Source organism: Uloborus diversus, chromosome 5 (assembly GCF_026930045.1).
Source record: "Uloborus diversus isolate 005 chromosome 5, Udiv.v.3.1, whole genome shotgun sequence".
Taxonomy (NCBI): domain Eukaryota; kingdom Metazoa; phylum Arthropoda; class Arachnida; order Araneae; family Uloboridae; genus Uloborus; species Uloborus diversus.
In genome coordinates this window covers 105,559,236-105,584,127 of record NC_072735.1, presented here as the reverse complement: position 1 = coordinate 105,584,127, position 24,892 = coordinate 105,559,236, and the positions used below count along the sequence as shown (strand labels likewise).

The following is a 24,892-nucleotide window of genomic DNA, read 5'->3' as shown; positions in this document are numbered from 1 at the left end:
TTTATCTTATTTAAGTCGCACTGCGGCAAGGTTTGAGAGGTTACTAAAGTAAGACATTTTTAGTGCGTATTGCTAGCACGATGACGCCATAGTGATATGGTAATGGCGTGCTCCATTCTATAACGCCATCCTTCTTTCAGGGGACACTAAATACCATTTATTAGTTAGACAACGCCAGACACCACACAGCGTGCGTCAGACAACATGCCTTATGAGATAGTCAGGTCTTACTCCAAGCTACCAGTCACCTTTGACCTCTCGCTGATTGAACTCGTTTGGGACATGATTGATACCAGTAATAAGTAACTGTCTACTGTGGTCATACATCCTACTTCTAATCCAGACTACTACATTTTACAGAAAAGCTTTGGAGTTACGCGCTGTTGCTGTATGAAGCGGGAAAGGTGGTTGGATTTCACACAGAGATTTCACACAGTATGATCACAGCCAGAGTGTTTGATGATAAATGTTTTCTTGCCGGAATGCAAGAATGAAGTGTTTTTTTTTTTTTTAATTATACCCACGTTGACTTTGAACATGGTTCATTGGTTCATCCGTCAAATGAGGGGAAGGAGGTGGGAATTCTCCAGAAAAAAGATTGTTAACTATATGATCACTATATATATATCAATATTACTTTGAAGATTGATATATAGAAAAAATAAGCTTATCTTATTGATTTAATTAACTATTTTAAAATTGAAAAAAATCTATGCCAAATACTGAACAAATCCGATCAATCACAGTATATGGCATTCCTTCTTTCTGCGTGTGTTTAGACAGACTTATGCAATTTAAAATATCGACATTTATTATATTACTAGAAAATCAACCGTCAAGGTATGAACGGTGAAAATTTCTTTTACATTTGAACGAAGCAATTGCCTATTTGATGATATTTTTATAGTTGAAATTTTAACCCCTAACTATAGTGGATTAACCCTAAACTCCAGCAGATAGCGTTAATTGATGACAACTTTTTCGTTTCTTCATTCTCCTAAAATGACAGTCTTACCAATAAAACAGTTAAGTTACCGGATCCAGTTCAGCTTTGTCAAAAAAAGCATTCTCATGCATATGAATCATGCTATAGCACGAGTTTCATTGTTGATGACGTTAGTAGCATTACTCGATCAGTGGTTTGGCTGTGATATATATGAGGTAACATTTGAAGAACTTTTTAGAAATATTCATTTTAGGCAGTATTCCGATTTGAAGAGAATCGAAGTAGTCCGTTTTGAATGGAATATTTCATAATTCTCAATCCATACCTTTTTATAACAAACAAATGTATTATGTGCGATATTCAATGCACATAAATTGATTTTACAGTTTTTAAATGGAATATTTCACACTCAACGCGTATCGAAGGACAATACACTACCCTCCCTCACATGAAGTACATGAAACAATAGTAATGCGTGCAACATTTTCGTTCACTGAAATAAAATATTGCTCAACATTTTATCAAAATCCGTAATATTAAAAAGCCATACAAGAATCCGTGAGGGAAAATATTTCTTCAATATAAATAGAACACGCGGCACCGTTATCGTTTCTGGGGGAAAATCTGATTAAATAATATATTTTAAGTCTTTTCAAATGCGATTCCATAATAAATTTCTGTCGAATTTATAGAATATCTCACGAACTTGCAGCTTTTTGTCTAACTGACCGTCGTTGCAAAATTAATAAAGATTTTAGACGATGAACGATTCTCTAAATATACCTCATATTTCCAAAACAATGTTCGGATAAATTGAATATTTATGATACCCCATGAACAGTCGAGAAAGGAATGGTGTAATTATTTTGAATCAATACGAACGATGTTTTATGTTCAAAGGCTTTCTTTGAATTGAATGAATAAGGAAGAAACGAATGTGGGGCAAAGTGAAGTGGTTAAGATGACGGAGTTTTTTAAAAATGAACTAATTGTAAATTTGCTTTGAAAATTACAGTACATAAAGAAAGAACATTTAATTTCATAATAAAATTTACATTGAAGCATTATTTTTTTATTTTTGGCAGTAAAATTGTTCCTTCAAAAAAACAGTGGAAATTTTGGGGCAAAGTGAAAAATGAAATATTTTTCGAATGAAATATTTCCTATTCGATTGTGAAAAATGTTTTTGAGCAAATTAATGAGCAAATAAAAGGATTATTGAATAAATGAAAAGATAATGGACAATGAACTAATAAATAAATTAAGTAATTTATACACAAGGAAAAATAAATTAGTGAATAAAATTATGAATGAATAAGGAATAAGTGAATGGATTAATCAATAAGAAAATTATAAAATGATGAAATAAAGTAGTTGAATGAATACGCACGTCATTTAGTAAATGATTGAATGAGTAAACAAAATGAACTAATTTCACTTTGCCTCATCAACTCGGCCCCGCATGCACTTAGCTAATTGTGAAAAATATTAAAAATACAATTAAGCCAAATATTAACTAAATAAATACTGCACCGAACATTAGAAAATCCCTATTAATATTTAAAATGTTAATAACAAGAACGTTATCAATTGATATGATCAAAATAGTTTTTTACTTATAACAAAATTTTACAATTTGAGAATCATTTTTTGAAAATTGCTTGTATCATCATATGCTTTGAGTTTCAGAGGTAATTTTTCCTTGACTAGAATAGACTATATATGTTGCCACATAGTTAAGATATTACTTGGTGAGTGAAACTAAAAGCGAAGTAAATATTTCACCTTTTCACTTTGGCCAGCTATTTCACTTTGCCCCAAATTCCCCTACTTTAATTTTATTCAACAGTTCCTTTATCAAATTCAAATTAAAGCTTCAAAAAATTGCATTAAGCCATACTTTTCATACTTTTATCTCTACAAATAGTTGACTTTGAATAAAAACCTATGCACGTCTCTCCGTTAATCCAAAACTTTCTTTGATTAGGACAAAGAATTCCATTTTAAACAAGCTGTAATATTTACAAACGATTTCAAATAAATAGTAATACCGCAAATCAATTTGCAGAACATTTCAAATCTCTGATTTAAAACTTTCTCAATTAAAAATATAATTCTTTATTCTTCAATAAATTACAATGAAATGGTGAGTTATTTATGTATTTCAAAGAATTTCTTAAAGCAATTCTGATGTAGATATTGTTCACCAAATAAGGAAGAAAGCCTTGAAGAAATTAACGATGTGTGAACTAAATTTCAACTTTTTCTACTGCAGAAAATTAGAATTTGATCTTGATATTACGTTTTAGGAATCTAATCTCGTAAACATACTTCAAATTAATTACTTCTACGAATAGTTTGAAATCGTAAAACCTTCATCTCGTACATAAAAGAAAAATACCAACAGTTTTAAAAAAAAGAAGCTTTTTTAAAGGGAATTTTTAAAATCAAAATTTTTAATCTAATTTATTGCATAAATCTTTTCGAATAAATGAGTTTTCAAAATATTACTGCATTAAAGGGAAAAGATAAATTTCAGGGAAAGGAATTAGTACTCTGAAACACGACAATTGACAAATACCCGGAAAAAGTTTGTAATTTTCAGTTATACTTATATCGCAGCATACTATTCAATATTTTCCTCCAGCATTTTGGTCAAAACTAAGGGGTCATTCCATATAAAATCAACAAATGGGCCGTGCCGCACCATTTTTGATTTTGATGAAATTTGGTTGGTAATATGTACCAACATCATGTACTCCAAAACAGCTTGTTTTATTTCTTGAAAAAAAAATTTCTCTGAGATATAGCCCTTTGTTTGTTCCACGGATGCGTAAAATTTGCCTTTTTGACCTTTCTTCTGGGAGCTGTAGTGGATTTATTTATATTAGTCGAAAGATCAAATACGGCTTATTGTAAAGCTAAAAGAATGATCTTTTGTTTGTGCATAGTTAAAAACTATTTAAGTTAAACCTAACTAGAAAAATTTCAAGGTCAAAGCGTGGTTAAAAAAAACTGCTGTTTTGGTTATTTTGGGAATGAAAATAACAACAAAGGACTTTCAGTAACAGGCTAATTTTTTTTTCTGTTGCACTTAGGTATACATACTAGAAGTAGAAGAAAAATTAAGCTACTACTGATAGTCCTTCATTATGAAAAAATTGCTTAAACTTGAGAAAAAATGAAAAATGTACTTTTTCACCCTCCAAAAAAGCCCGGTAGGTAAGGAGATAAAAATCTAAAAATACTATGGTAAGAAGCCGTCACATTGCCCTTTAAAACAAAACAAAAACTGTCTTGTTATTCCAAGGCGTAGAGGAGATATAAGCGTTTCAAAACTGAAACATTTAGGGTTTTTTTTTTTTTTTTTTTGCACAAGTTGGAATATTATGAGCGTTAAATGAATCTCTTTGTGAAATTTGTTTATTTAAAAAAAAAAAAAAAACAAAATTGCTCTCAGCTAGCAGACGACATTTTCCAATAAACTACTACAGTAAAAAACTATAGAATTAGACACAAAACATAATTGAGATAAATCAAATAACCACTTGATAAAATTTTACATCGCTAAGTTTTTACATTGTCCTTTAAAATAAAACAGAAACTATCCTTTTATTTCTTGGTGAAAAGCAGATATAAGCTTTTAAATAATACAAAACGACCGTCTGCATGCTAATTGATACAATATTAAAAAAAAAAAAAAAAAAACATGCTAGTTACCAAATGAAACACATTTGAGATAAATTTAACAGAAATATAGTGAAATAAAATTATGTACAATAAATGACGTTCAGGTTTAAGTAAATATTCTTACACAATATAATTTTACACAAAAATTGCTTTTAGTTTTTACTTCGTGTTTACAGTTTTGTGTCTAGCGTTTTACTGGAATTTTTTTGTTGACAGTAACAGCCTTGAATTCTTCTAACAGAGATGGCAAACGGACATGAAGAATCCCGAAGCTGACAGGAACAAAACTGCAAAGTTCTTGTTTGTGGGACAGGAATTGCAAGTTCGAACCTTGCCTGCAATTGATGTTTAGTGTCTTCAATATTTTGCTTTGGGCAAAATACAAATTCAATATTTTTGATATTTTTTGAGCAGTACTCAAACATATCAAGCGGATTTTTAATTTGGTTTTCTAATGTTCTTTGAAGACTAGCTTTTCTTCACAATCCTTTTAACAGCCCCACCAATACCGTCACATGGTCTCTTTCCATGGCATGTGGCGAAAAAATGCCACTCAGCTTTCATTCCAAAATCCTGCTGGTGGTAACACAAGTTTATGAAATTTTTCTTGTTCTTGTGCTGGGCAGCTGACCCATCAGAAAAATAAATTATTCTCTTTAGATCAGGCAAGTATACCTTTAAATTTTCAATTACTAATTTCTGGAAAGCGTGAAAAGCTACAGTACTATGTTCTAATGAGTCACTAATTACGCAAAAGCAACGGTTTTTCAACTCCTCATTTTCTTTTAAGTATAACATAAATGGATGAACTGTTGTTTGGTTGCTTGACCAATGTTATGCTTGTACTTCATCTTGTATAATGAAAGAAAATTTTTCAGAAAAGTCTCCCATTAATATATGCATTCTTTCTCTTGCAGATCTTTCTTCTTTAAGTTCATGAATTCTGTTTGTTTTTTTGTTATGAAATGATGAACTTTAAGTTTCTCTAACATTTCATGTAACTTCTCCAAATATTCTGCAAAAGAAAGAAGACTGGTTGACAGCTCGCAGCAGTCCGTAGATACCTATTGTAAACATTTTATCTCTGTTTCATCCTTTTCAAAATCTTTCTATCCTTCTTCAAGTATTTCCCGCAGCTTATCAGTTCCTGCACATTCACTACACTTTACAAGAATACAAGAATCTCTATCAGTGTTGCAGACCATACAAGTGAGGAGATACTTGTAGTCTTTGTCTGATTTCAAGGCCGAGAGCATTAGTTTTACGTTCTGGTGGATGATGCATACCATACAGAATGAGTTCCAGATGCTCCGGCTAGAATACAGAATTTAGGTCTCAGATCTGCAAATTTTGAAAACCCTATCTTTATAAGGGGATATTTTTCTTTGAAAGCTCTGTAAAGTTCTTTAAGGTTGCATAAAATTAACCTTTTTTGGACATTAATTTTTTCTCCGTCAGGTTTTCTGACTGATATGCAGTCTCTTTGTCCGGCCAGAGTTCTACTGTTCTCCTCATTTTCGTAAAATTGATGTACAGTTTTGATTGAGTTTCATTAAGCTTATTCCTGGTTTTATTCTTTCGAATTTCTGGCAGAATACCGTCTTTTTGTACTAAATATTTGGATTGTCGAGCAAGGTACTGACTGACGTTAAATTCCCTCTGGATTTTATCAATGCTCTAACTACTAGGAACTAAACTTAAAATATTTACTTTTTCTTGTGTATAAAATGCAACTTTAATTTTGTCTTTGAGCTTGTGAATTAGTTGTTCATACTCATTACCTAAATTACAATGTAAGTTTTGTGAGAAATTCTCATTGTCAGCAGAAATGTTCAAACCAAAGGCTTTACTTAGTTTTTCAGCTGCAGATTTAGCTATTTTACTAACTTTCTTCTTTAAAATTGAATCCCTTTCTTCAGCTGAACGCTTCTGTGCATTTACTGGAGAAATGTTAAGGGCTATGCAAGCTTGGTTTACTTCTTTGACGAGAGCAGGTTTCAGTTCAAAAGTGCCTAAGCACTCATATTCAATGTCGCTATCTGTGTCTCGTTTAGATGTTCTAATTTTGTCCAAACATCTTGAACATAACGCTTTTCCTGGAATTAATTTCAGATTAGAATTGCTCATTGAAAGTTCAATTGATATTTGTCTTAGGGATTTTTAATAGGTTTTGAGTGAATATTGTAGGGGTCGGAGCAAGATTTTCCATAAATATAAAAGTATCTGTTCAAAAACTTTTCCCTATGAAAAGTACAAACATTCTCTATATCACCGCACTAATTGAAAATAATTTTATATCTTCATCTGCGAATTCAATGACTGAATGTAATTCTGAATATTTAGGGTAATGTAATTTATGACATATCTCTTTTGTAAAGATTCCAACAGAACAAGAGTCCTCCATCATACAACTTAACCTTTGTAACAAAGGTTTCGTTCTAAGAGCACTGCATTGTCAAATCAAATAAAAGACTTGAGAGAAAAAGCAGAAGCTGAGTTGTTTATGAGAAACTTACATTATCTGCAAATTTAATTCTATGTCGTTTGGAAAACTAATTCGTTATTTGCATGGCCACATTGGTAATTATCGTTGACTAAAATCCAAAATTAAAAAAAAAAAAATGTTTACACTTTACAATAAAACCATTTGTGCTATAAATACCAAATAGAACATAATTTTAAGTGGTTATTAGATTTAATTTAAATCGGTTTTGTGATTAATTATATCGAAAAATTAACAAATTTCACAAAGCAGATTCATTTAATACTCATAATACTCCAACTTGTGCTAAAAAAAAACCCTAAATGTTTCAGTTTTGAAACGCTTATATCTCCTCTACGCCTTGGAATAACAAGACAATTTTTGTTTTGTTTTAAAGGGCAATGTGACGGCTTCTTACCATAGCATTTTTAGATTTTTATCCCCTTACCTACCGGGCTTTTTTGGAGGGTGAAAAAGTACATTTTTCATTTTTTCTCAAGTTTAAGCAATTTTTTCATAATGAAGGACTATCAGTAGTAGCTTAATTTTTCTTCTGCTTCTAGTATGTATACCTAAGTGCAACAGAAAAAAACATTAGCCTATTACTGAAAGTCCTTCGTTGTTATTTTTATGCCCAAAATAACCAAAACAGCAGTTTTTTAACCACGTTTTGACCTTGAAATTTTTCTAGTTAGGTTTAACTTAAATAGTTTTTTATTATGCACAAACAAAAGTTCATTCTTTTAGCTTTACAATAAGCCGTATTTGATCTTTCGACTAATATAAATAAATCCACTACAGCTCCCAGAAGAAAGGTCAAAAAAAGCAAATTTTACGCATCCGCGGAGCGACGAAAGGGCTATATCTCAGGAAAAAAAAATTTTCAAGAAATAAAACAAACTGTTTTGGAGTACATGATGTTAGTACATATTACCAACCAAATTTCATCAAAATCTGAAATGGTGCGGCACGGAGGTTTCTGAAAATTTGTTGATTTTATATGGAATGACTCTAAGACCAAAAACATATATATATTTACTGGCTCTTCAAACAAAACCAAAATCAATATTGTTTTTATCAAAGCAATTCATTAAATAAGACATAGTTACATTCAAACAAAAAAAAAATAACTCATTTGAATTTTGAAATCTTGAACTCAAATTATGTTTTTGTCAATCACGAATTGCGATAGGACCGTCTCGTTGAGTTTGTTTCTACGAATAGGATGGAATAGAAACAGTCAAGAAGTTTGCACCCGTCAACTAATGGTGATTTTCTAAAATGGGTATCCATAACCGAAATAAATAGTGATTAGGGTGCGGTAATAAATATTTTATGGCCGATATCGAATAATACACTTATCATAAAGCATTACTGTCTGGTCAAGAATGGAAAAAGACAGTCAACAGCGCTTCATTGCACAAATTAGAAGATTACTGCGAGTTATCTGTTAATGCAGCAATCTGCTATCTTGTGCAGCAAAACTTTTTGATTTCCTTTTACTTCTCTGCTCAAAAATATTTATTTATTGCACTAGGGGGCTCTGCCCTCTGCTCTCTAACGCTCACCAACCCCCGAAGATTGCTTCGCAATCTTATTTGATTCGCAAAGATTTAAATCTTTAATTAATAATGCAGATTAAAAACACATCTTGAGTTAGTTTCCTTTGGAACAAGAAGCACCCCTTCCCCGGGTTTCAAAATAATTTGTGCCACTTGCAGAGCGATAAAGGCTAAGAGACTCCTGAGCATTGCAAAACTACAGTTGTGCACATTTGAAAAGTCGCTTTCATATTCGTAGTCTAGTAATATATTTTGCTATCGGGGCCTGAACTGCGTTGAGCCTAAGATTTTCCGTTAAAATCGAAACCCTTAAAATTTGTGAATAAGAAAGAAGGAAACGATTAGAAAAGACGTAACTATGGCAACGCCAAATAAAACATCAATAATTTGAATGAAGATGAGATTCTTCGAACTTGATTAAAACGACTTGTAACTTGTTTTCCTTTGGAGATAGAAGCTTATTTTTGCGACCATAGGTCGAGTTAGATCTGGAGTAAAAAAAGGCGCTCTTTCTAGTGGTGTCCAAAAGGAAAACTGTGAAACAATTTCTTCACTTTTTACTGATATATTTGATGAAGAAACAATTGCCTAAATTTTAGCTAAGCCGAAAAAAGTTCGAGCTAAACACGCTAATAACTCCCTCCGTATTTAAGTAAGAGCATTGAAACAAATTGCGTAGAACGCGGAAGATTTTACCCTTTCCAACGATATATAATATTAATATGTGCAAGTAATTTTTCACCCCTTTAGTAGGCAATAATCAGAAATTTAATCGAATTTTTTGTAATTAATTTTTTTAAGCTCAAAACTAATTCGAAATTTAAAAAACAAAACCTCAGGTGCAAACAACCGGGACTCGAAGTAATTTTGTACAAAATTTCAAAGCTGTCGTTACTATAGGGTCTCCTGGACGCAAATCCGATACAGACTTCCTTTCAAAATTTTCTTTGACCTTATTTTTTTAATATAAAGAGATAAGTATGGTACGAACAGCCCACACATGTGATTGTCAATGTACTTAAATGCTATATCCAAACGTTGAGCGCAATTACCCTACTATGCTAAACATTACAGCTCAACTCATGGTGCAATTAAATAATCGATTAAAAAATGTTCCTGAATCTTTTATGCGAATTCATTGATTACAAGTCCCTGAAGCCCTAAAGTTATATTTCATTTTTAAAAAATATTGATTTTTTTGTGCACATTTGACTAGTTATTCATGCTTTCCCTTAATTGAGCGTTATATATCAAGCTTAAATCACGTGTTTCAAGCAAATTCCCTTTAAAAAAAAGCTTTTTTAAAGGGAATTTTTAAAATCAAAATTTTTAATCTAATTTATAGCATAAATAAAAATTCTCTGTGTTACACCAGTAGTTTTGAAAACTACTTGTAATTGGAAAAGATTCAGAGGCAGATTTACGAAAAGGCAGGACCAGACGCACATGTTAAATAGGCTTAGCAGATTTCTGAAATACTCAACCGGGAACCAGAATGCACCCTCCCCTATCAGCATCGCTAGTATTTAAAAGGTTACACAACTGTGACTGATCTTTGGAATGTTTTAAAAGGCAGTTTATTCTCAATGCTGTGAATAAATGGTTACTAACCATGAACCTGAAACGGGGGTAATAAAAAATGACAAAAGCAGATAAAATTTTAACATTTCACTTCTTAGCTGTAAATAATCACAATTAACTTCAGTTAGAAAAAACATTTTGAATGAGGAATTTAAAAAATGAACAATATTTAAATATACTTTCCATTTTATAGGACTTTTTTAGACAGCCTCTTTTAGTTTTAACTTTGTTGTAAAAATCCTCACAAGCTAATCCGGTATGAATTTTACTAGTCAATGTTACAAATGATTAAAAAAAAATATCCGAAATAATTCTTTAAAGTTAATTATTTTTCGACCATTTTTGTCATTTGTAATCAAATTTATCTTCTTCCGGGACGTGAAGTAAACCGGCCGGGACACTGGGATTTTGGCTAAAAAACCGGGACTGTCCCGGTCAAACCGGGACATCTGGCAGGCCTATGTTAGAGAACGGCAAAATTTGAGGTATGAAATTATAAGTTAGCTTTTAACAAGTGTTTTAATATTAAAAAAAATTAGTTCAATTAATCACAAGAATACAAAATACATCCCTCATTTTTAAATGCTCGTATTTACCGTGGGCAATACCTCGAAGTATAGTATTTCATTTAAAAGCATGAAATACATATTTTAAAAGTGTACCAAGTTAAATTTCAATTTATAACTTTTCGAATTGAAAATAAGCCGTAAGAGATGTATGTAATCAAATTGTTTCCTAACACAAATGCAAACTAAAAGGAAAACAGGTTAGTGTATTTTGTTATACTCATAATATAGTTTTATGCTAGAAGCTTATATCAAAAAAAAAAAAATATCTTTATAGTGTTTCGTTTAGAAACAATCTTAAAATCAGTTTATGAATGTCAGTCAGTTACCATACAAAAACGTTTTGCCCTCAGTATGAAAATAATTGGTGGAAATTTTCCAAAATTCATATTCTCTGCCTACATTAGGAGTATTTAAATGCTGAATAAGTAGAATTGTAAGTTTACATCCGGAACATCGAAAATTACTCGGTAACTGACTGACACACTTGATACGGTAATTGACTGACATTCTGTTTAACTTTAAAATGGTTGCAATGCATTAAACCTAAAGCTCCTGAAGACAGATTTCTTTTGTTTTTAGCCTTTTAAGTAATAGCAAACAACCCAACTCTTTACATTTTTAAGAATGATGACATATTTTATTGATTTTATTCATTATTCATTCTAATTCAGTAATGTTTGGGCCTAAATTTCAAAAATTATCCTAATATTCAAAAAATACATCAAGTAAAAACAGAAGAGGAAAGCATTTTATAGTCAATACAGCAAAAGACAAATTTACAATATCAACTTTCACGGAGGGGAGGGGATTGAAAATATGGGAAGCGACTGCTAATAAAGAACATTTCTATGTAGTTTCTTGTGATCTACAATATTTTGTAGAAAGACTGGTAGATGGTAATAGGGGAAAGGCTAAGGTGTAGTTCTTGAAAAAAAAGGACTTGTTCAATCATATGAGTAGCTAAGATGATGTAGAGGAAATAGAAATAGTTTACTTTTTATAGCTCAATAATTTTACAAGGATGTGATCTATTTTTCAACACTGAAGAAAAAGAAAAGATTTTCTAATCCTCTAGCAATTAGAAAAAAACCTATGAAGTGAGAAGAGGTTATCGATAATAAAAAAAAAAATCTTATTTTGATGACTTTTTTTGCGTAGAGTTTTATTTACAAATTTTAAGGCTGTTAGACTTTGGTCAAACAAATTAATAGATACTATAAAAAAAATAAAAAAACTATCGAAGGAAGTGCTGCAGACTTGCAAGCGCCTACAGTTTTTGTTATTTCGTATACTAAAGCTAAGGTACACTGAGGGTGTAAACTACTTGAACAAAATACTAGGTAGCACAAAACTTATTTTGATGTTAAAAATCAATCTTTTTATCCGTTTTGTATCACCCTTGCTTTTAAACGTCGTAATCAGCATATTAAAACTGTATTTTGTAGTAATTTTCTATATGGTTTATTATTTTGGGGGTCTTCATAGGCTGAGGGTCCCCTGGTCTAACCCTAATGGCAAAGAAAGCTCTGCTTTTGTGTACATTTATTTGTATGTTTTACCCCGCAATTTTGAATTTTTATGTTATGATATATAGGAAATTTAGAAATGCCAGTCAGTTAGCTCACGAAGCTATTCCAATTACGGTAATTTTGTTATTTTAATAATATTTTTGAAATCAAGTGCCATATACCGAAAGGTTATTCATTTTTCCTTGATCACAATTTAAATTTGAGAAAAAGCCCTTTTGCTTTTAGAGGAGAATCTTTTTTTGAATCTATATTACTTTTTCCGCAGGTTGCATTCATGTCAGTCAGTTACCATGCTTTAAAAAAAATTTTTAAATCATCTAAAATGAATTTTAAAAATTCAATCATACCATTAAATTCAGCTTGAGAAAATTAACAAACAATGAGAAATGTTTTTATTTTTTTTTTTTTTTTTGTTTTTTTTTAAAGAATGTTTTGTGTTGCATGTTTGTAATATCAGTCAGTTGCTAATATGTCAGTGAGTTACCAATTTGTCGTAAATACTGAAAATATTTATTTCAACAATACAATGGTCATCGATTACATGAATCACATTTGTTCTAAACAGTTTTGATTCCATGAAGCGGCTGATTCAATAAAGCGGCTAGTTCAATAAAGCTGGGTTTTGTTCTGTTTTTGGTAATTTGATTCATTTAAGCGGTTGACTCAATTAACCACTGATTCAATTAACCGGAGTTGACTGTATCAAATCTAACAAATGTATTTCCATTGCTTACCTTTTATGTAAACTTATTTACTTGTTTTGCTGCTTAATTTTGAGCATTTGCATTAGTATAGTTAGAAAATTTCAGAAATGTCAGTCAGTTACCAAGCTGTTCTAATTACTGTAATTCTTAATTGTAGCAATATTTTCCAACTCAAATGCTATCGGCAGAAAGTTTATTCATTGTTCTTCGATCTTAATTTGAATTTAATAAAAGTTTCTTTTAATTTCAGAAAAATCTCTTATTGAATCAGTATTACTTTTCACATACATACTATGCTTTTAAAAAACTTTCTAAACTCACCCAATATGTATTTTGGAAATTTAATTGTACCATGAAATTTGACTTAAAAAGCACAATAATCGAGGAGAAAATATCTTTTTTAAAATTTATATTTTGTGGTGTTTGTTTCAAAATACTTATCGTTTTGCTCTGTGAATGTCAGCCAGTTACCCGTGGAATTGCATTATACAGTAAAACCTGTAAAGTTGACCACCTTTGTAAGTTGACTACCTGCCTATGTTGACCACTTTTGTCGGGAACGGAATTGGACCTATCTTATATAATGAAGGAAAACCTCTGTAACTAGACCATCTCTCTATCTTGACCACCTGTCTATCTTGACCACTAATGTACACCAAATTTGGTTCGGAGTATTGTAAACCCTTTGTTAGTTGACCACTTGATTTATTTTTTTAAATTTAATCAAGCAAATTATTTTTTATTATTATTATTTTTTTATAGCTTTCCAAGAATAATTTTGACACTTTAGACCAGCATTTTACCAACTAAATAAAACAGCAGCATAAAGCTTATGCTGATATTCTCCGAACTTTTTTTTATTTTGTTGTTCTATTTGAGAATGCTTTTTGTACTCTCTCTGTTCAATGAAAACAGAAAACTGGTGTCCGTAGAAAAAGTACAAAGTCTTTTCTTCCAGCAGCAATATTTTGAGGCAACACCGGAATTGTGCTAAAGAAAAAAGTTACATGTTTCTGGTGCAAAGGATTAAGAGGTAGGATATTTTCATTTTCAACTGCCTTTACGAACTAGGAGAGTCCAGCTTGTTGCTATTTGTGTAAAAGTTTTACATAAAATGGTTTCAAAAAGAAAGTTAGTTGAACTTGAGATTGATAAAAAGTATGAAATATTAAAATTATATGAAAAGGTAGAAAGTCGGAGAAAATTAGCTGACACATACGGATTTTCTAAAACTACGATGTCTAATTTAGTAAAAAACGAGGGAAAAAAACAAATATATTTGAATAACATTTTTAATTATTGTTTCAAAGTAATGTTAAACAATAAAAGTGAGTTGAACTGAAAGAGTAAGTGCCAATTATTCCAGAAATGAATACATGGTCTATGGTGCAAGAAATGACAAAAAAAAAAAAAAAATCATTACCACCCTTTATAAGTTGACCACCAAAGTACTACACCGCAAGTGGTAAACTTACACAGGTGTCACTGTATTAATATTTGATTTTTTAACATGAAAAATATAAAAATAGTTCACATGCAAAATCATGTGAATCGTAAGACAAAGAAGTTCTGTACAGGCTGCACTATCTACGACGTTCTTTTAAATTTATAGTTTTACTTCTTTCAACATACTTTTCTTTTTCGCATGTAACATGTATTTGCTCCGTATAGCTTAGCCGCACGACATCTTAACGTAATGCGTTTCATAAACGTTTCAGAATGTTTGTTAACTTAGTGGCAGCGAATTTAAAACGTTTGTGAAAACTCTTAACGCCATGTGTGCTGTATAAGAAGCCATTGGATTCTCGACCGCTGGTCAAGTTGAAAAAGTTGATCGGTTTTCAATGATTCTTAGCTGTCTGCGTTAAAGAAAAAAGTTTTTCATATTTTTAAAAAAATATATTAATTATTTAAGTAAAATAAATAAAGTTATTTTTAAAATGAAATAAATATATAAAAATATTTTGTACGATATTTCTTTACCTTAATTTCATAATTTTTCATAACTTCCCTATTTTTTTTTTCTCAAAGGTTCATTTACTTAAATACAATAGTTTGCAGCAATACTGAATCTTTAAATTTAAATATTATTGTAAGTAAATCATAAAACTCTTACACCTAAATAATGTACGAAACCCGAAATAGTCCAGTGCGCGGGTTAAAAAAGGTTGAGAATTTCCCTTCGAGTTTCATTTTTGTTATCGCAGCAGTACCTGTTTTCGTGCTTTAAGTTTCTTCAATTGGAGACTCGACTTTCACCGGTGATTCGCCGTATATATATAATTCAGAAAGTAGTTTAATCCCGGTATTTATTTCTGTTATAAGGAATTTTCTTGATCGGGCAAATTGTGTCCTTACTCTGCGGGTTTTTTTCATAATGTGTCCTTTTACACAAAACTTCAAACAACAACTCAGTCTACTGAACTTCCTAAAATATTAAGAAAACTACTTTGATATGTTAAGATTTGTTTCAAACATCGATTATTTATTATCGATAGCACATATTAAAAGATAGGAATATATGTCTAAAAGAAAAAAACTTACTGCCCCAACCATGATTTCTAAATCAATTGCATTAGATATAAGAAAAATAACACTAGTAGACTTCATTCTGGATTCTTAATTTTTTTAAAAGTTCATATTTAACATTAGATAACGAATTATTAGATTTATTTATTTTCCGTTAATCAATTATTTATAATTTCTCTAACATGTGTTCATTCATTTCATGTGAGTATCGCCTGTATTTCATTTTATTTTTAATACAAACAATTAACAATTTTTTAGATAATTAGCTTTAGTGAATAAAAAGTAAGAAAAAATAACAATTTTCTTAAAAGTATTGACTTAATAATTGATAATTTAATATTGATTTAATAATGAAAAATTATATTATTGTAGCATTTGCTATTGCTTAAAAAAAATTAAAAATATAAAAAATAAAAGGAATTCATGCATTTTTGGGAAGTTATAAATAAATTATTAAAGTAAAATGAATAAACCAAATAATTCTTTTTTTTTTTTTTTTTTGTCTATTCTATCACAAAAAGTAAGAATATTTATTTGAAGCCAGTATTTTTTATAAGAAAAATTATGAATTAAAGCCTATGTAAAAAGAAATTTAATCTAAAAAGAAATCTGTATTTTTTAAAACAAATCTAAAATTCGCATCCGTAAGTTCGGTGTTTTTATCGGATGTCACTCATATCGGACAAACCAACACTCGACAAAAGCAATTCCCGCTTAAAAAGAGATTAATGACACTCAGCAGTAGGAACTTTTCAGCCATTCGAATCACGCTTCGTCAGTCGAATACTTTGTACATTCGAGAACGATAATTTATCAAGCGAGACAATTAACCATCTCGTTATGCTGTCCGCATCGAACGGGGATTGTTTTCATACCTGTTGGTCGTGAGGGAAAAGATGATTTAAGGGCGAACTGAATATAATACCATTTGAAAAGTTGCGGAGTCAAGAAAAAGTACAAGAGAAGAAAAAAAATAAAGCAAGAAAAGTTTTCTCTCTATTACTCACGTGGCACTCGTCGCATTTTCTTCGGAGGAAAAAAAGTATTTCCGGAAAATTTTTCTTTGATTTTAGCGATCCTTATTTTGGTGTACTTATTTGTGAGTAATTTTTGAGGCTCGTGTTTTTGTTTTAATGTCTGGTTCACACGCGCATTATGAATTGTTTCAGCAACTAATTATAAACGTTCGTATTCCACCGGTGCTGTTTGTTGACTGGCAGAGTTCGCCAATATTGGCGGCCGCATGGAAATTTATCCGCGCCAATGAGTCGTTGACTGGGGGTATTGCCGGCTGTCGGGCTGTCACGTTTTAGCGGAACAGCGGAACGATTTATTTTTCTTTTATATCTGCGAATCAGCTGCAAAAAAGTACCGTTTCCGAAATTTTGCTTGCTACCTGCGCGTTATCCTGCGCGTTATCGTCTTCATATATGAACAATTGGAGGCAGTTTCAAGATTTCCATGACACATAGAAAAGACTTCGATCATGGGGTCATTTTCACTCTGAAAACTTGAGATTATTTTTCAAAAAATATAGAAATGAAATTAAATGTTTCCATGTATCACTTTTTCCCCTATGCTAAGGGATCAAAATTAGATTTTTTTTTATATTTTTTACAGACGTCGTTTTTACTAAATTAGTTTAAAATATATTTTTTTTACTTATTCAAATTAAGAATTTTATTTTAGGCGAAGGTTTTGCTGTAATTTTTTTCTTTGACCTTTTTCTCTTGCTTCTGTCCCATTGGATACTTATTTATTTATTTATTCAGTACTAAAATGCTACTTAGATATTTCTAGGATCTTTTTTTCACGGCATGAAAATACTTTTAGACATATTATTAGATGAATGAAATTTATAATAAAGGAGTAAAATGTACGGTAAATGTAAAAGCCATAAAAGTTATCAATTCCTCCAAAGAAAAACTAACTTTCCACGGATGATGACAGAGAAAAAAAAAACATGCACTATTTTGAATTTTAACATTTAGTGTGGTCGGTATTTTGCGTTTCAAAATAATTACGCAATTTTTTTAAAATTATTTTTCCCCACTTTCCATGATGCTAAATTTTTGTATTAAATACAAAGTGTGAAAACTTTTTACAGAATAGATAAATGCAAAATAATAATAATAATAATAATAAAATAATAATAATAATAATTTATTAGTTAAAGCTTTTTCCAAATTTTATTGTTGGAAAAAATCTTTGCCAAGACTCATTTCCAAACACACATACACACATTTCCTTTTCTGAGTTTAACTCAATAAGTTTTCATTAAATTTCAATCCGTTGGAAAAGATAAGGTATTATGCTATGCGCCAAAATTTGAATCCTACATAAAATAGCCTAAGGCTTTGATTCTAGCCTATTTTCCTGTAAAAGGTTTTTGCGAAGAAAAAAAAAGCATGAAAGAAAGTTTGATGTATCATAAAAATATCTGAAAAAAAAAGTGAAAAACAGATTAAATAAATATTGAAAAATAAACATAATGAAAACATTGTCTTGATATGGAGTGATATATCTGCTCCTTCATCCAATAAATTTTCAAAAATGGTCCTTTTAGAACCTACAGAGAACTAAAATGTACATATAAATCCCGAACTAAAGGTAAAATTTTCTTCGAAGAATTTAAGAAAAAATTGAAGTTAAAGAACTTTTTTTTAACTTCATTTTTTTTATTTAGTTTCCTTAACAATATTTTTTTAACGATTTAAAGTTTATACCATCAACTCCTATGGGAAGAGGTCAAACCTTTTTTATACAGATTGTTGTTTCTCGCGAACTCTTAATCTGAACAAAAAATGTAGAATGATTGGGAAAATAAAAGTGAAGTGAAGTTAAAGCGTGAAGGAACAACAAAAAAAGTTAATTTTAGATTGAATGATACGAAAAATAGTTATTTTGCAGCATCTTACTACTCTTATTCATTTTTGTTTTAGCATTATTTAAAAAGTAAAAGCAAAAACTTTCTTGGAATGAATTTTTTTTGTTTTTGTTTGCATATTTTTTATTGTCAGCATTACACATTAAATAAAGTTTCAAATGTTTTTATATCGGGGGGGGGGGGGGTATAAGAACATTTAAGTTAATTCATGAGAATGTTCAGTTTTTTTCGCATTAAAAAATCCTAATTTTTGCAAGTTAGTTCTAAGGTCAACGATGGGGCGCATGAGAACATAACATCTGGAGCACGTGTGAACAGTTCCTATATTGTTTCCGTAACATTGATATTAGTGTAAGATTATTACAAGTAGGGCTCGACAGATGGCATTTTTTGGCCGATGGGCCGATGTCGATTGTTGGCCGATTGTTCAAAGATGGCCGATGGCCGATGGCCGATTGTTTTCCTCCAAATGGCCGATTGCCGATGGCCGATGGCCAATGCCGTTGGCCGATGGCAAAAAAAAAAAAAAATCAAACAGAAATAAATTGATAAAATTGTCAGGGATTTAAAAGATCGTTGATTCATTTCACTTTACTTCCGTTCTACGAATAAGGAATTGTAATCACAAAAAAAAAAAAAATCAGATTTTGACCTAAATTTCTATTTTACGATCACCCAATTTAAACTTCACAAGTTTTTTCGGCACATCTGCTGTACATATAGATGACCGAAATATCCATTTTGAACGCCTCCTCAGTTAATTATCGCAAATTCTCTAGTGATGTCTTCATACGCGTAAACTTGCGTCACTCAAAAACTTTATGAAATAGTAAGTTGAAAACTCATATGTACGTATTATGATCTAAAAGTTAGAGGACAAGTTGTATAAAACCTTACCCTGAATAGTTCACATTACCGAAGCACATCGATCTACAAAGTAGTCACCTATATATATACAAATTGAACATATAACTAAGATTTCAGAAAAAGATTGTAATGATGTATGGATTTAGGAACACTAAACATAGTTAAAAAACATTAAACTATGTTGTTTAATCATTCCCAAAAATAATAATAATAATAATAATAATAAAACAATGAAACCTTCAACAAATTACGCAATTAAAGTGGAAAGATTGCACGTAGACATTTTTTAGTCATCAAATTAAACAAAAAAGGTAACAGATAAATTACAATATTAAATCATAATAGGAATATTTTTATACTTATTTAAAATTTATGAATAGAAAATTTTGCATTTTTCTGAAAACTAAAACAGTGACATAAATTTTGCTGAAAAAGAAAAAGCCATGAAAAGAGCGAGGTTCTTAAAACGCAGCTACAATAAACAAACTCAATATTTACACCAAGTTAATAACTGAATACATATACTACTTGATCTGTTGTTTGCACACATAATATTAAACAATTTGATTGTTTAATCTTTTATGAAGCTTTACAAACATGTTCAAATTAAATTGTTCAATATAAGAATAATTTTCTGAAATTTAAAAAATTCCATAATAGAAAATCCTTGAAACTTTTCCATAAGAAACGAAAATAAGTTATTCATTGATTTTATATAAATACATTAAAATAGTTACTTACGACAGAAAAAAAATCGATCGCAAAAAAGATGGCGCATTACAAAATGGGGGGGGGTCACCCTCTGATTTTGCAGTAACTCACAGGGCTGCGGAGTCGGAAGGAAAATGACCGACTCCGACTCCTGGATTTTGAAACGCCCGACTCCGACTCCAACTCCGACTCCGGATTAAATTTTTTTTTTTATTGTATTTTTTCATTTCCCTCTCAACCTTCAGAGGAAGGGGGAAAAACTTAAACAGAGATTGAAATATCATTTCTTTTTTAAGAAAATTTCGCATTTTGTTTTTTATTGTAAACCCAAGACGCATACAACGTTATAAATTCAATTCAAAACTCAAATTTTCCAATAGTTACGAGTTTAAATGTGAGATGACTTAAAAATCCCTTTAAAAAATTGAAAAGGATTAGCTGTAATTTGCCCCTTTAATGTTTAACAAAAATATATTGATCAAATCTTGTGCTTTCAATTTTTGAAAGCTGTAACTTGAGAGAAAAAAAAGCTTTTTTTCAAAGTACAAGTTCTTGAGAGGGAGTGGTTTGGTCCATGTGATACTCATCTGGTAGGTGACACCAAAAGTTAATTTCAGAGTTTATAAAAAATATAATTACTTTAATTCTGAAAATTTTCCCGAATATATTTTAAATTATATTTTATCAATAAAATTTCAGCAAAAATAGGGCACATATACGTCAGGAGCTAATTTTACACAAAATGCGGCGGTATACAAATTTGTACGAATAGCTTTTACTATATCTATATTTCTTCGTCGCTAAATTTTTAATTTAAATTTTATTGGCTGCTTTAGAATTAACCTTAATATGAAGATTTTAAGATTAACTGCAATTATTGAGTGTTGTAATCAAGAAATTATTTACACTTATTTATTCCATACTTTTTAGTGAGAACCAAGCGAGTGAAAGAAGTGAGAAATTGTCATAATCAAGAAAAAAAAAAAACAGATTATTTCATCGCATCTTTTGGATTCGTGCTTTCGCGCCAGAGCTTAGTTGAATTTGCCGATCACCCTCAAAAGTTTCCACCTGAGCTACGGGCCTCGATTTACTAAATTGTTACGTTCCTTTTATTATTTTATAACTGAGATCGAACCCAAAACACTATATTTCTATTTTTATTTGAAAGTGATTACTTGAAAATGTTAGGCAACAAAACCGTTTGCTGACAGTTGCTATAAGTTAATTAAAAAAGCAAGCAAACGGAGGGACGGCTACAGAAAGTTCAAGCTAGCTGATTGCCATAAAGGCAGTTATTTTCCCATTAGTAGCTTTTTATACATGTTTTATTGCCTAACATTTCAATTGGTAGTCAGTTTTTAAAAAATGCAAGGAGAATCAGTGAAAATGAAAGAAAAAAAGAAGCCCGGAGTCGGAGTCGGCATGTTTTCTAATGACTCCGACTCCGACTCTTCGACTCCGACTCCGACTCCACAGCCCTGGTAACTCACACTTCGGCCCCAACCTCGGCCTAATTTAATGCTCTAAATTCTTTCTAAACAATAGATAAAGTTTTTGAAAAAAATCTCTAATTTTATGAATGGTGTTAATTTTAAACAACTCAAAAGTACAACTAGAGTTTAATTTCAAAAATTGAGGGAGTGGGAGGAGGGACGCGCAAGTGTTCTTGGAAATTCAAAAAATAGTCGTAAAAAATAGAGTTCAAAATAATCATAGACATTGAGCAGAAAAACCCTTTCAAAACTTGCACCCGAGTTTGTTTTGATGTGCAGTGGCGGATTTAAAATATAGCAAATGTTGCAATTGCGCGAGAGGCACCATAACCATAGTGGCACCGTAGGAGTTAGAAAAATGCTTGTGATAAATGTTTTACAACTTCTGTGATAGGGAAATAGAGCCCCAAAATGTATTTCGACGGGCCCCAAACTTGTAACTCCGCCGAAGCGATACAGAAAAGACTGCATTACTGTGATTTATATTACAAATTATCAAAAATACCCGGCGTTGCTTGGGTCAGTCATAATTGCGAGAAACAATCGCTACTTTCTTTCGTTTTCTGTTTTAACTGAAAGAACTCAAAACACATCGCTTTGACGTGATTAAAAATCGAGCTTCTTCCTTACCCATAAAAGTAAAATAGCAATAAGTATAAAGAACGAACGAATATTAATTTAGAAACGAAAGCACGAATTTAAGCATATAAAAATTTGAAGAATTTCCAAAATACGAACTAACAAAAACAAAGATCACTAAAAAAAACCGTGCGCTTTATTTAATTAAATAGTACACACACAAAAAAAAAAGCTCTCTACTAGGTTTCTTTAAGGGTGCAAAAAGTAGAGTTAGAGTTAAATGACTTTAAACTCATGTTTGCTCCGGAGAAGCCATATATATATATATATATACATATATATATATATATATATATATATATATATATATATATATATATATATATATATATATATATATATATATATATATATATATGAATGTTTGTCTGTATGTCATCCATGAACTCAAAAACTACCCGGCAGATTTGGCTGAAACTTTCACCGTTTGTTATTTTTGGTACTGGGAATGTTTATAGACCAGTTCGAAAAAAATCCGATCGATAGTTCTTTTTTTATTCCAATTTAAGTCACAATCCATTGGATAAATACGAATAAAAATATCGGCTGCAGAAATTAATTCGCGTGAAAGATCTCATTGATAAGAAGTTAACTGTTGCCATTTTTCTTGAGTTTGAACAAATAAATTCTTTCTTTATTGTTTTATGGCTTTTCATGCAACGGGGGGATTTAAAACTTTTTCTATTTGATATTTTTAGCGATTGATTGATCTTGCAAACTGCGTGAGTACAAAATTTGAGTATAGTCACGGCTTCACTTAATACCTGGACCGATTATTATGAAAATTGCTATATGTGTGTATATTTCCACGAAGAAGGTGCATAATATGCTCATTGAAGCCACTCACCACCAGGTGGCACTACAGAGTAGCAACTTCTGCCCCGTTCAACCGATTGTCATGAAAATCAGTATAATGATGTTTTTTTTTTTTTTTTTTTTTTTTGTCGTAGCAACGCGCGTCGGGTACAGCTAGTTTATGTATAAAGATGAGGATACAACTCCTAAGAAAGCAATAAATGTCATGCTTGCTTCGGAGAAGCCTTGATTCAAAATTTTCATTGTGATTACTTTTAATATTGCTGTTGTTAGGCAACGAATTTTCCTAACAATAGGTTTTATATTTAGTCATAACATGGGGAAATTACATGGAATTTAATGTTTTCCACCATAACTTTTTAAAACTAAGTTTTTAAGGAATAAATTATAGCCTAAATGCTCCCTGATGATGTAGCTATCTATGGTGAAAAAATGGTTAAAACCTGTCCAGTAGTTTTGAAGTTTACCCCGGACATCCCCACAGAAGTAGCCATTTATGTATATAGATATCGAAAAATTAAGAATTACCGTCGGCTCAACCGGAATCTAACAAAATGACACAAAAACCGGTTTTGCCATCTCATACTTGTTTCCAAGGTGAGCAATTCGGCAATATATTACCAAATGATCGTCAGTCTGAGACGCTATATTAGTTTTGCATTGAAATAAGTAATTAATAGCCACAAAAAATGAGTAAACAGGCTTTTCAGAACACCCGATCGAAAACAAAAAAGGAAGTGCACAACTGGAAGTGCACACCCCACATGCGAAAATTATCCTTCTACAGCTTACGATTTTTAAGTTATGACTTATGAGAGGTACGTACGTACATCCAGCAGCAAGGAACAACGCAATAATAAACTTGTTTGGTACTTGAATGCAGTATTAAAAACTCTTTCAGGGGTGACTAAAATAGAAATTCATACTGAAATTTAGTAAACAATTTTATATGAAAACAACCTTTACTTTGTGTTAAAAAGTAAAACATCAAAGGTCCTTTTTTTTCAAAAACATCGGCCAGTTCCATCGGCTTTTCGATGTTTTTTAAGGCCGATGGGCCGATGTTTCCTGCAATTTAGCATCGGCCGCCGATGCCGATGCCGATGGATAAATTGTTGAACAATCGGCGCCGATGCATCGGCCAGGCCGATGCATCGGTTGAGTCCTAATTACAAGTATTAAAAGAATGTGTAAAAATTTATAATTATTACTTTTCTTTAGTCAGTTTGTACATTTATTGATAATTATGTATTTATTTAATTACTTTTTAACTTTTTAAATTTTTGGTACTAAACAGTTGATTAATTTTTTAGTGTTACATAACAGTTACAGGAAATAAAAAGAAACGAATTATTTACCAAAACTAATTTTTGAAGTTAAAATAATTTCAAAATAAATGATCGTACTGTGTATAAAGCTTGGAAAAAAATACATAATAATACAATAAGCTTTGCATACTAAATATTAATTTCACTATATACTATTATAAATTTTTTTGTCTATCCGGGATCAGAACATGCTGTGAAACTTTGAGATTTGACAGTGAGCAGAATTATATGTTTGGGGGGGAAATTCTTAATGACACATTATTATACATTTGAACAGTCACATTATTGGTTACGAACCCTTCAATGTAATTGGTGTATACGTATACGTTTTATATTAAAGAGTTTTTCTTTAAAATATGTTGCTTGTACTGTTTTTCATTAATCGGGTTCATATGTGCCCCAGGCTTGTTCACGTGTGCCCCCCAAGGGCGCCCATGTAGGGGGGCAAGTGGGGGCTCAAGCGCCCCCCCCCCTCCAAGGAATGAGAACTTACTTTCTTTCATTGCGTAATGTTGAATTTTACTATCCCTAATCTGTACTGAAATCGGTTTTCATA

At 31.1% G+C, this 24,892-nt stretch overlaps 1 protein-coding gene across 1 annotated transcript in view; it reads right to left on the bottom strand.

Annotated features, from left to right (window-relative positions):
• The window catches only part of LOC129223064 (dual 3',5'-cyclic-AMP and -GMP phosphodiesterase 11-like), a 527,973-nt gene extending 511,206 nt beyond the window's left edge, over nucleotides 1-16,767 (bottom strand). The window contains exon 1 of the mRNA XM_054857629.1: nucleotides 16,600-16,767. Coding sequence (XP_054713604.1) covers nucleotides 16,600-16,615 — 16 coding nt within the window. The 5' untranslated portion in view covers nucleotides 16,616-16,767. The remainder of the gene's footprint in view (nucleotides 1-16,599) is intronic.
• Between the last annotated feature and the right edge of the window lie 8,125 nt (nucleotides 16,768-24,892).